At 35.6% G+C, this 12,406-nt stretch overlaps 1 protein-coding gene across 1 annotated transcript in view; it reads right to left on the bottom strand.

The window, feature by feature from the left end:
• LOC107597672 (integrin alpha-9-like) overlaps positions 1-12,406 on the bottom strand; it is a gene marked incomplete at its 5' end in the record, with an annotated part of 31,410 nt that overhangs the window by 9,304 nt on the left and 9,700 nt on the right. Inside the window, 5 exons of the mRNA XM_016288837.1 lie at positions 4,968-5,075; positions 6,320-6,428; positions 7,980-8,069; positions 9,049-9,128; positions 9,229-9,315. Of these exons, the coding sequence (XP_016144323.1) occupies positions 4,968-5,075; positions 6,320-6,428; positions 7,980-8,069; positions 9,049-9,128; positions 9,229-9,315 (474 nt within the window). The remainder of the gene's footprint in view (positions 1-4,967; positions 5,076-6,319; positions 6,429-7,979; positions 8,070-9,048; positions 9,129-9,228; positions 9,316-12,406) is intronic.

Raw genomic sequence — 12,406 nt, 5'->3', positions numbered from 1 at the left:
GTATTTAACCCAGCATTTTTTAGAGTGTAGATAGTGTTTTAAGAAATATAAACTCAGGCACATTGGAAAAACACTTCTGCAAAGTGATATTACATTATTTCTTGCATCTTTTGCTTTCAGACTAAAATGTGAAATGTCTGGGGAGTGGCACTAAAACTGCTTGCAATTTTCCAGGAAACAGATAAACACGAATCTGGCAATGTTTTATTATGTACATATGGTGGCAGTTTGGAAACTAAATATCTGGTGAGTGTGGTGCTAAAAGCTACACTAAACCCTATCCTAAACCTAATACAAACGTGAGATTAAAACACATTTTACTGAAGCAACCATTCCATTTTAGCTTGCTTTTACAAGTTTTTGAGCTCTTTTATCGTGTAATGCTGTACCAGGTGAGCTACGGAGTAAGTTTACTATGTCAGAAAAGCCATGGATATGAAGCTGGTTATGGTGATGCAAACCTCATTATGTATTAGTTTACAAATCATGCACTACGGAAAAGCGTTTTTTTGTTGATTTTAAGAGTCAAATTACCCCAAATGATAAAATGTATATTGAATATTTTAGTCTATGCTACTATAAAGGTTTTTCTGTTTTTCAAAGTGTTGATTTTTGGCGAATTGCATAGAAACCAACAGGGGTCAATTTGATTGTGGGCACAAAATTTGTACTTTCCAAAACACATTTATGTGTCAAAACTTTGCATGCAAATTCATGACCCTAAATGAGGAAAAAGTCACCACATTTCAAGAAGAAATACATTAAAGGGTCATGAAACCCCAGACTACTTTTTTCTAACTGTTGGAGAAAACTGGTTAATTTGAAGCTTTTTTGCGGGTTTAAAATCTACATCGTGTTGATGTCACAATTTGTGACGTGGCAAAGGACTATAGTACATCGATGACGCGTCGGTGTCTATTAAATTATTCATGAGACTGCGTGTTCTTATCCTATGAGAAGACACTTCGCTTAATTATTCACAACAGCATGTGCGGATTTGCTATGACAGACTGAGATCGCGCACATTGAGAGAAACGTTCAGGGATCGAAGAAGAGTGTTTGTTTTTGCTTTGTAATAAGAGTTCGGCACAAACGCGATTCATTCACTTGGTGAGCATAACCGTTTTTACAGCTCTGTGACACAACCCATCAAAAGGCTTATATAAACGCCACAGAATAAGCCTTAAAAGTTCTCAGAGGTGCAACAGCGCGTTCATATATATGTTTTCGATGCAGAGTGCAAATGGCTGTGCATTTATTTGTGTTTTTAATTCGATGGGAGCGAAATGAAACTGTCTGAACGCGAAGCTGTGTGTGTTGTCTGTCTCCCCTCTTCCCCCTCCTCCGCGCACCACGCCCACTTTTTTAGCATTTTTTAAAACTGTGGTGAGAACTAACCAGTGCTGAAACAGGGGGTTTCATGACCCTTTAATTAGTGTTTCGAGCTGAAATCGATATTTCTTTGAAAATGGACGCTATCTACAACTATAACTTGAATCGCTCATGTAAACTAAGGAGGATCTTTCGTTTTTCCCCCCTATTTTTTCGTTGTTTTGGATTAAAAAGTGGGATGCATTTTGAAGAGTGGACTTTTATCTTGAAATGTTGTGCTGGTGTTTCTTGGTATAGTCCGAGCTGACCAGAGCTATAGGCGATGAAACGTAAGTACTGCGTTCACTTGTACATGTTTTAATGGCCGGTCCTTCAGCATTTATGTTAACCCTTTCCTCTCTGGTGTATTGATTTAAAATCAAAACTCAGAACATGGATCTTGAGTGTTTTAGCTTCCAAATGATATATAGTTTATGATAGTTGATTGAATATTGTTTTAAAACAAAGGTAATAAATAGCACAGACACGCCTAAACACGCCCTTCCGGCCCGTGGGCGGGCTGGTGTGGGTTAACAGGTTAAATGTGGGTCAAATTGATCTGAACACAAAATGAGGGTTAAAGTGTGTTTGGAAGGCAGCTCACTAGGCTTTGTTTTTTAACAAAGCTGATGTCACATAACCCTTTCTAATTTAAGACATCTCATCAGCATCGAGGGACCAGCCCAAGCTGTTTATGTATAAATGCCCCATATGTTTTCAGTCATGTGAGGAGAGGAATTCCTCCACGTGTGCATTTTTAATTAGACCGAGTGTTTATGCTGTCCATGTGGGCGCCTGGGAACCTCCGTTCCTCCTTGAGTAGAGTTACCCGGTATTGCCACTGTGCTGCAGGTTAGTCAGGGTGAACACAAACTTTCCCCAAGTGTCCCATTCCACCCTTTCGTGCAAACCATTTAATCCTCTCGTAAGTGATTCCATATGAGACGTACAGGGTGGGATACAAACCTCCCCCATCCTCCCATTCACAGTAAACAGGCTGATCCCTGGCCTGATCTAGTAATATGGCCGATGCAAGGGTTAAATCAACATAGTATGTGGTGCTGGTCTTGAATTTCTACCCTCTGTGTTAGTTTATTGTGCGTTTAACTACCTAAACCCATCTCTCACCTCTGAATTCATTATAAGCCTGAGGATGTTGACCTCACTGTATGAGAACAGAACATAATCAACACACTGCCCTCGCTTCTATTGATATAATATAGATAAAGCCTTGCTCTGTATATTTAGCTTCAAAACATGCAACAATTGTGGCATTTATAAAGTACTTTAAATAATGTAATCTTATACTTAACCTTAAGTAGAAACAATGTTTTGAAGGTAATATATGTAAGACATAATTGACATTGGACCATATAATTATTGAAAACTTAATGCATGTAACACACATGGATCTTGAGTGTTTTAGCTTCCAAATGATATATAGTTTATGATAGTTGATTGAATATTGTTTTAAAACAAAGGTAATAAATAGCACAGACACGCCTAAACACGCCCTTCCGGCCCGTGGGCGGGCTGGTGTGGGTTAACAGGTTAAATGTGGGTCAAATTGATCTGAACACAAAATGAGGGTTAAAGTGTGTTTGGAAGGCAGCTCACTAGGCTTTGTTTTTTAACAAAGCTGATGTCACATAACCCTTTCTAATTTAAGACATCTCATCAGCATCGAGGGACCAGCCCAAGCTGTTTATGTATAAATGCCCCATATGTTTTCAGTCATGTGAGGAGAGGAATTCCTCCACGTGTGCATTTTTAATTAGGCCGAGTGTTTATGCTGTCCATGTGGGCACCTGGGAACCTCCGTTCCTCCTTGAGTAGAGTTACCTGGTATTGCCACTGTGCTGCAGGTTAGTCAGGGTGAACACAAACTTTCCCCAAGTGTCCCATTCCACCCTTTCGTGCAAACCATTTAATCCTCTCGTAAGTGATTCCATATGAGACGTACAGGGTGGGATACAAACCTCCCCCGTCCTCCCATTCACAGTAAACAGGCTGATCCCTGGCCTGATCTAGTAATATGGCCGATGCAAGGGTTAAATCAACATAGTATGTGGTGCTGGTCTTGAATTTCTACCCTCTGTGTTAGTTTATTGTGCGTTTAACTACCTAAACCCATCTCTCACCTCTGAATTCATTATAAGCCTGAGGATGTTGACCTCACTGTATGAGAACAGAACATAATCAACACGCTGCCCTCGCTTCTATTGATATAATATAGATAAAGCCTTGCTCTGTATATTTAGCTTCAAAACATGCAACAATTGTGGCATTTATAAAGTACTTTAAATAATGTAATCTTATACTTAACCTTAAGTAGAAACAATGTTTTGAAGGTAATATATGTAAGACATAATTGACATTGGACCATATAATTATTGAAAACTTAATGCATGTAACACAGGCATAATGTGAAGCCTTACATTTTTAATAATGCACCAATCTAGCTTCAATTACTCCACTTATATACCATGATTATGAAGACAAGTTTTGTCTCTAAAATGCTCAAAGTACTTACTTACTTTGCCAATTAACCCTCGACAAGCCTGTGGCATCATTTCAAATGTGTTTGTTTGGAAATTACGTAGCAAAATTATAAGGAATAATTGATGACAGGGCCGTGAAATTGTTGCAAACCAATGCACCCTTAGGTTGCAATGCAGCTATGAAGCATAATTTTGTGGTAATTTTCATTAATTCACAGTAAATGCTACATTAACTGATCTCTGCACACACTGGGAGTTTGGGTTTAAAACGTTTTAGTTTATAAAATGCGTTTGGCAACACAACATGCACCAACAGTCTAATGAGATGCCATAATAAACCTGTTGTCAACAAAACAGAAGCTGCAGTTTTCTGCCAAAATAAAAGCTGGATGTTTTAATGTTTGAAAATGAAGAAATTAAGACAGCCACAAATATTATTGTATTGTAATTTTATAGTTGTATTGAACAATAAAAATAGTATTATTATTATTATATTTCTTACATACTATTTTTTTTATTTTACACTGAAATATTATCATTAATATTTCTTATTTTGTTTATTTATAATAATAATAATAATATTCATTGTCATATCATATAATAACAAAGTTGTTGGCCAAATTGTGCAGCCCTACTAGCACAGCAAACCTGCTGCTTTAACAATTCTATAAATAAAAAACCAAGTAAAATAAATAAATAAATAAATAAATAAATAAATAAATAAATATTTTGCAATAACAATTTTTATCAGAGAAATTAGATTTCACAATTAAATTTTCCCCCCCAAATCATGCAGCTCTAAAAGTACAGTGAGTATCTTGTTTAAAATAGAGTATTACTAGCTTAGAAAGAGCATGGTGAATTGATATGGAAATTATTCAAGCTCTCTAAGACTCAGTCAACCAATCAAAAAACAACAATGCTGTGGTGTAACGCAAAATAACACCCAATAATACCTAGCATGAACAGGTCGGAGAAACCACTTACAGCACAAACAAGTGTGATGAGAATGGACAGCTGTATAACTGATGTGAGGGAAAACAATGAGAATGAAGTCTAGCTACATAAACAAGCGCATGAGTGGCAGGAACTCACTTGTGTGTCAATGATATGGAACATATCTGCTCCGTTACCAGTCAGGCGGTTGGGTATCCTGATGTCCACCGTGGAGCCTGGAAGTCTGCTGGGCCCATTGTTTATCACCTACACAAACAACACACAGGAAACAGATCAATGCTGGGATTTACGCTCAACACAACAACTAACAGCTAATAGAGCAGACAGTACACTTCATATACATTTAAAACACATTATAATGCAGCTTGCTTCTGGATTTGTCAAATGTGACATTTTGAAGTCAGATATTGGTCCTTTTGGCTTCTTTAGCAGGGGGACAGTGAATCTTTGGAAATGTTATTGACTGAAATGCACTATTGGTTGAGAACTGAACTGTGCTGGATGATGGCATCTCTCTGTTTCCTCCAAACCTGCTTTATACATTAATTGAACTCATTCCATAATTGATGAACTTTACACAGTTATTGAATCAAACATGAACTGAATAATAACTGTTGTCATTTTAGAGCTGCTCTGTATTTTATAAAGTGCTATATGAATAAAGGTGACTTGACTTGACACTGAATTATTAAAAAATGTATATAATACATGCATAATGTGAAGCCTTTCAATAATGCAATAATGAAACATTTTCAATAATACTACAATCCAGCATCAATTATTTAGCTTATACCATGATTACTACTTGTTTACATCAAGACATTTCCCAAGTTTTTGTCCCTAAAACAATTCCTAAAAGTCTTTACTTATGCCCCCAATTAAGCCTCAACAAGCCTGTAGTTTTCTGTCATTTAAAGCAGGTTTATTATGGTATAAAAAAATTCTCTACTTGAAATAAAATAAACTTTAACTGAAATAAAGTAATATATAAAAAACTAAAACTTATTTATTCCAACTAGCTGCCAAAGCAACAGTCCTCATTTTCATTTATTTTAACTTTTAAATAAAACTGAAATAAAAATGAGTAAAACCTACATAGGAAAACTATGAAAAATGACAAAAAACACAACAAAATGAAAACAGAATATATATATATATATAAAACCTAATTCAAAATATTAATAAAAACTATAGTAGTATATCAATGACACTAAACAATTAAAATATTAAACACTTTGGAAACAAGTCATCACAAAGCCTGTGAAAAGGGCCCATCATGTAAACGATTATATAAACTATATATTACTTTTTTTTTTACCAAGTAATTGATCCCCTGATATTGCTAGTGCTCATGAATAAATAAATAAATAAGATACCCTGTCAGGGGGTTTAATAACCAGCTAACTCTACTAATTTACAGATTCTGCAATAAAATGTACTGAAAAACATCACATCTGAAGTGCATATGAACATATTGCAGTGCGGGAAACCTGAAAGGTGAAGTTGAGCGGCTGAAAGCTGCATTCCATGTCGTCCAGCTGAAGGAAGCGTGATCGGTCCACTGAGTTCCCATACACAAAAGATGTAGGTGTGACCACACTGTAGAAAAGGACTTACAGTTACTATGGCAACATTTCATTGTGCTATATTGTTCTATCTCTCACTTAACGTGATTCATTTGATGTACAGTATAATATAGAATACATGTGCTGCTGTCAGAATTACTTTATTTTAGTAAAACATTGCAGCTTTTATAGCTCAAACTCTTGGAAACTAGTCCATGTGTCTGTGGAGTGTTGCATAGGTTTGTCTATATGTACGGTGGCCGAGAGAGCTCAACGCGCTGCAACTTAAGAAAACACATGCAAATTGAAAAAACACCAGCAAATTAAGAAAACATCTTCATCAGTTTGACAACACACGCGCTGCAAATCCTCACAACACATGCAAATGAAGAAACGCTGCAAATCCTCACAACACATGCAAATGAAGAAACGCTGCAAATCCTCACAACACATGCAAATGAAGAAACACTGCAAATCCTCACAACACATGCAAATGAGTGACCCTGGACCACAATACCAGTCATAAGTGTCAATTTTTCAAAATTGATTTTTATACATCATCTGAAAGCTGAATACATACATGTATGGTTTGTTATGATAGGACAATATTTGGGCGAGATACAACTATTTGAACATCTGGAATCCGAGGGTGCAAAAAAATCTAAATATTGAGAAAATCATCTTTAAATTTGTCCAAATGAAGTTCTTAGCAATGCATATTACTAATCAAAAACTAAGTTTTGATATAGTTACAGTAGGAACATGATCTTTACTTAATATCCTAATGATTTTTGGCATAAAAGAAAAATCGATAATTTTGACCCATACAATGTATTTTTGGCTATTTCTACAAATATACCCCAGCGACTTAACACTGCTTTTGTGCTCCAGGGTCACAAATGTACTAAATACATTCTTTATATTCACATACTGATTACAGAAACTATCTAATGCGTATGAAGTTAACTTGTTAAATGACATAAAACAGACTTTGATCTGATTTTACATCCAACCCCTGGAGATCATGTTTATATATTAAAGTGTATCCTCTGGCGCGCTCATCTAAAACATTACAGGGAGGACGTTCTCATTATCAGCCTGTACATCTTGCTGTAGAACATGTTGTGTATTTAAGCCTCATTCATCTGCAAAACAAGTGAGCCTGTAACTTTGAAATACTCCAGCGCTGTAAAGAAATTGGTGCCAAAAAAGAAATGTGCACGTAAGCACTGTATACTGAGCGGACCGCAGATGTTTCTGGTGCTATCAGACGTCTGGAAGTGTAATGGGCTGCAAAGCTGTTACAGGAATAGTCCACCAAAAAAATGAAAAGAAAACTCTTTTATTATGTAAAAAACCTGTATGAACTGATTTTCCTATGAAGCACCAAAGATGTTATGCATTCAATGAAAGTGTTTATTTTTGATAATCAGGCTTCAGAAGACTTGAAATATAGTGCACAATCATAAAGACTACTTTTAAGGTCTTTTTTGTAGTTTTGATATTTAAGGTGAATAAATAATGATGAATTAAAATGTTTGGTTGGAGGTTTTCTTTAAGCCGTCTCATGAAGTGTAAATCTTACCCTGTGATTGTTGTGTCCACCTCATGTACCAGCGGTATGGACAACTCCAATGTGTTATCATGAAGTGTGCTATCATGTTCTGGATTGGCACTAAAAAAAAGAAAATATTAATAAATAATAACAAAAACTATTTATTTTGAATTTATTAAGTCATTAGTCATTCATTTATTTAAAGAAGGTTTTCAAATAACATATAAATCACTGAGCAAGGATGCATTAAATTGATCAAAAGTGACAGTTAAGACATTTATAACGTTAAGACATTTTATAAAGATTTCTATTTTGAAATAAATGCTGTTCTTTTGAACTTTCTATTCATCAAAGAATGCTAAAAAAAACATGTCATGGTTTCCACAAAAATATGAAGCAGCACAACTGTTTTCAACACTGATAATAATCAGAAATGTTTCTTGAGCAGCAAATCAGCATATTTGAATGATTTCTGAAGATCATGTGACACTGAAGACTGGAGGAATGATGCTGAAAATACAGCTTTGATCACAGAAATAAATTACATTTTACAATATATTAAAATAGAAAACAGTTATTTGAAATTGTACAAATATTTCACAATATTACTATTTTTTTCTGTATTTTTGATCAAATAAATGCAGCCTTTATCAGCAGAAGAGACTTCTTTCAAAAGCATTTAATAATCTTACTGACCCCACACTTTTGAACAGTAGCATAGGTACTGACATGCCATGTGTCTTTAGCATGGTTGTTCGTACAGTGTAATTGATTAAGTTTATACTGTAAGATGTGCATTATGAGAGCTGCATTTGCCTCACAGAGAGCTAAGAGATCTCTGAGCAAAGAAAACACATCTGGCCAGCATTAGATTAATATCATCATGACTTCAATATCAAGGCAAACCACTTAATTTCTCTCAAAATAGCCAAAAAGGGAAAAGTCCAAATGTCTAATCTATCTAGTTGCTTCATATATAAACAATGACATTCACTAATGTGGACTGATGATGTGAACCATGTGTATTTTAATCATAGAAATAAATCATGTATTTTTAAAGAGGGGAAAGTTCATTAAACCGAGACTGTTCAAAGCTCACCTTCTAGCATGAACTAAAAATAGCAGCGTCTCATTTTCACCAGACAGACGACTCGTGTCGAAAAGCACCGATAGATGGTACTGAAAAAAGAAAAGGTTCAAACTACAAGGTTAAATGGAATTGCACTATAATTAACTAGATCACCAAGTAAATCATTATGCCATTAAATTTACATACTACCTTGGTTTGCGCTCTCATGAAAGGAAATCCAATGCTGCACTTGAGGAAGTCCAGCTCTACCAGCATACAGGAAATGCCCTTCTCTTCCTAGAGCCCAAACAGACAGAGAAAACACCAAATGACAGTGAGAATAACCAGCTGAAACCTTCAAAAGCTGTACTAATTGGTTGAGACCCCAGCAGAAAGTCACCAACCACAGAGCTTTCCTCAAGCTATGCTTAAATCAATACAAAAAAGAAAAAAAAAACATTCAAAAGAAACCCAAGAAATCACGGACTGACATGCAAACATACAGAAGGCACGCAAATGGTTTACTGTTGACAAAAAATAAACTCTTGCAAGCTGGATTCAATATGCATTACAATTATGTTTAGATCTCCAATTTAGATCTCGGTTGGAGTGAAACAAATCCCGTTTTTATTTTTATGTTTAGCTCTTGCTATTTCAGGCAGTGCACACACCTGTTCGGCAAGATTTTAAACAAGTTTGAAATTTGTTGCAGCATCTGCAATCAATTGGAACTGCAAGTGTGCACACTAGCAGAGCATGCTATGGATGGGTAGTGTGCACAAGGCTTTACGTAAAAGTGTTGGGGAAGTATAACATATGCATGGCTAACTTAAGATATCAAAAATAATTAACACACTGGGGAAAATTAAATATGCACTAACTTTTGGAGTTTAAAATGGGGTTTAAAAAAACAATTCATATTCAATAATATTATTGATCTGACAGCACTGACCCTATCAGATGAGAACAAAACTTGAACTAAATTGAGCTGAATAATGACACTATTGTCTTTTGTGGAGCTGTTTTATAGCTGAAACTATATTTGGTTCATAACTGATGAACTAACTGTTTCTGGATTAAACTGAATCAACATTGAATCTGAATTAAACTGAATAACGATGCTATTGTCTTCTGTAGAGCTGAAACTGACTTCATGTCATAACTGATGAACTTTGCGAATTTGTCACTGTTATTGAACTGAACTGAGTCAACATCAAACTAAAGCAAGCAGAATAATGAATAATGACACTATTGTGTTCTGTTAAGCTGCTTTATAGCTGAATTGAAGCATTGACTGTTATTTAACTGAATTGAATCAGTACTGAACTGAGCTGAGCTAAATAATGATGCATTGTACTTCAATAGAGCTGCTTTAGAGATGAATTGAACTAGATCATACAGTAATTGATTAACTTTACAATATAGTTATTTAACTGAACGGTATCAACAATGATTCTGAATTAAGATTAATAAAAATTGAATTTGTTTTATAACTGATGAAGTTCACAACATTTATTCAACTGAATTGAATCAATATCAAACCAAACTGAGCTGAAAAATGACACTTATCTTCTACAGAGCTGCTTGACAGGTGAATTGAACTTTTGATAATTGATGAACTTTGCAGCATCAACACTGTGTTCTATTGAACTGAATTGAAACAACACTGGACTGTTTCTGAATTAAACTGAATCAACATTGAATCTGAACTAAACTGAATAACAATGCTATTGTCTTCTGTAGAGCTGAAACTGACTTCATTTCATAACTGATGAACTTTGCGAATTGTCACTGTTATTGAACTGAACTGAGTCAACATCAAACTAAACCGAGCAGAATAATGAATAATGACACTATTGTGTTCTGTTAAGCTGCTTTATAGCTGAATTGAACTCAGTTCATACAGTAGCTGATGAACTTTGCAGCATTGACTGTTATTTAACTGAATTGAATCAGTACTGAACTGAGCTGAGCTAAATAATGATGCATTGTACTTCAATAGAGCTGCTTTAGAGATGAATTGAACTAGATCATACAGTAATTGATTAACTTTACAATATAGTTATTTAACTGAACGGTATCAACAATGATTCTGAATTAAGATTAATAAAAATTGAATTTGTTTTATAACTGATGAAGTTCACAACATTTATTCAACTGAATTGAATCAATATCAAACCAAACTGAGCTGAAAAATGACACTTATCTTCTACAGAGCTGCTTGACAGGTGAATTGAACTTTTGATAATTGATGAACTTTGCAGCATCAACACTGTGTTCTATTGAACTGAATTGAAACAACACTGAACTAAACTGAGCAGAACAATGACACTATTTTCTTTTGTAGAGATGCTTTTTAGCTGAAATATAATTAGTTTCACACTTGATGAATTCTACAACATAAACACTGCTCTTTTCATGTTTATTAATGAGAAGCTGCTTTGAAACAAACTGTATAGCATGAAGTGCTATATAAATAAATGTGATTTGACTAACACATAAATAACTGTATTCTCACATGCATTGTACACTAGGAGAACAGTAACAGGGACAATCGCCAGTGAGAGTTGAGAGCTTTCTCTAAACACAGCAGAGCAGCACCGGCTGGTTTGAGTAAACAGTTGAGATTCGACCCCGTGCGTGAGGAGTGAGCATTCCTCGAGCGAGAGTTCACCAAGCTGTCCTTTTACAGAGCAGAGAGCCTTCAGGAATCTATCAGGGCCACTGATAAACCCCACGGCCCCACGCTGCTGGAACAATGCAGAGGATGAGCGCTTAACTCTGGGATCTCTAGTTCCATGTCCTGCAGGTCCTGCACGTGTTCCCATTCTTAAGTTTATATTCAAGCTATTCTTAGCAACGTTGCAGCAATAACAAGAACTGCTGCCGGAGAAAATACATCAATAAATAGTCAAAGCAGCTGAGGGGGTGTGGGAAAGCCTGGGACTGTTTGCAAAACTCATTTTTCATGCACTTGGCGGCTCTCTGGGGAAGAGTTTGAGGCTTTGGCCTCACGTTCTGCACTCGTTTGGAGTGTTTATGCGAACGCCCTGGTTTCCCCAGATTTGAGTATTGCTAACGTACAGCAGGGCACCTCGACTGGCGGCACTGCGGAATAAATGTGGCCCGTTAATAATTTCTGAGTTCAAGAGTGCTCTGTGGTCGACAATTTGCGGTCTGCGGTCCATATCCGCACCGGATCATGCATTTTTACACTTTCTGGCTGTAGATCAGCTACCCTATTTCCTCAAAACATGATATTAGGCACAGATATTCAAACATATCTGATATAATTAGATGTACACTACCGTTCAAATGTGGTCTTTTATATATATATATATATATATATATATATATATATATATATTTTTTTTTTTTTTTTTTTTAT

The sequence above is a fragment of the Sinocyclocheilus grahami genome, unplaced genomic scaffold (genome assembly GCF_001515645.1).
Source record: "Sinocyclocheilus grahami isolate Dianchi unplaced genomic scaffold, SAMN03320097.WGS_v1.1 scaffold234.1, whole genome shotgun sequence".
Lineage (NCBI taxonomy): Eukaryota > Metazoa > Chordata > Actinopteri > Cypriniformes > Cyprinidae > Sinocyclocheilus > Sinocyclocheilus grahami.
The sequence above is the reverse complement of the archived record's forward strand: the minus strand, read 5'-3'. Positions and strand labels throughout refer to the sequence as shown.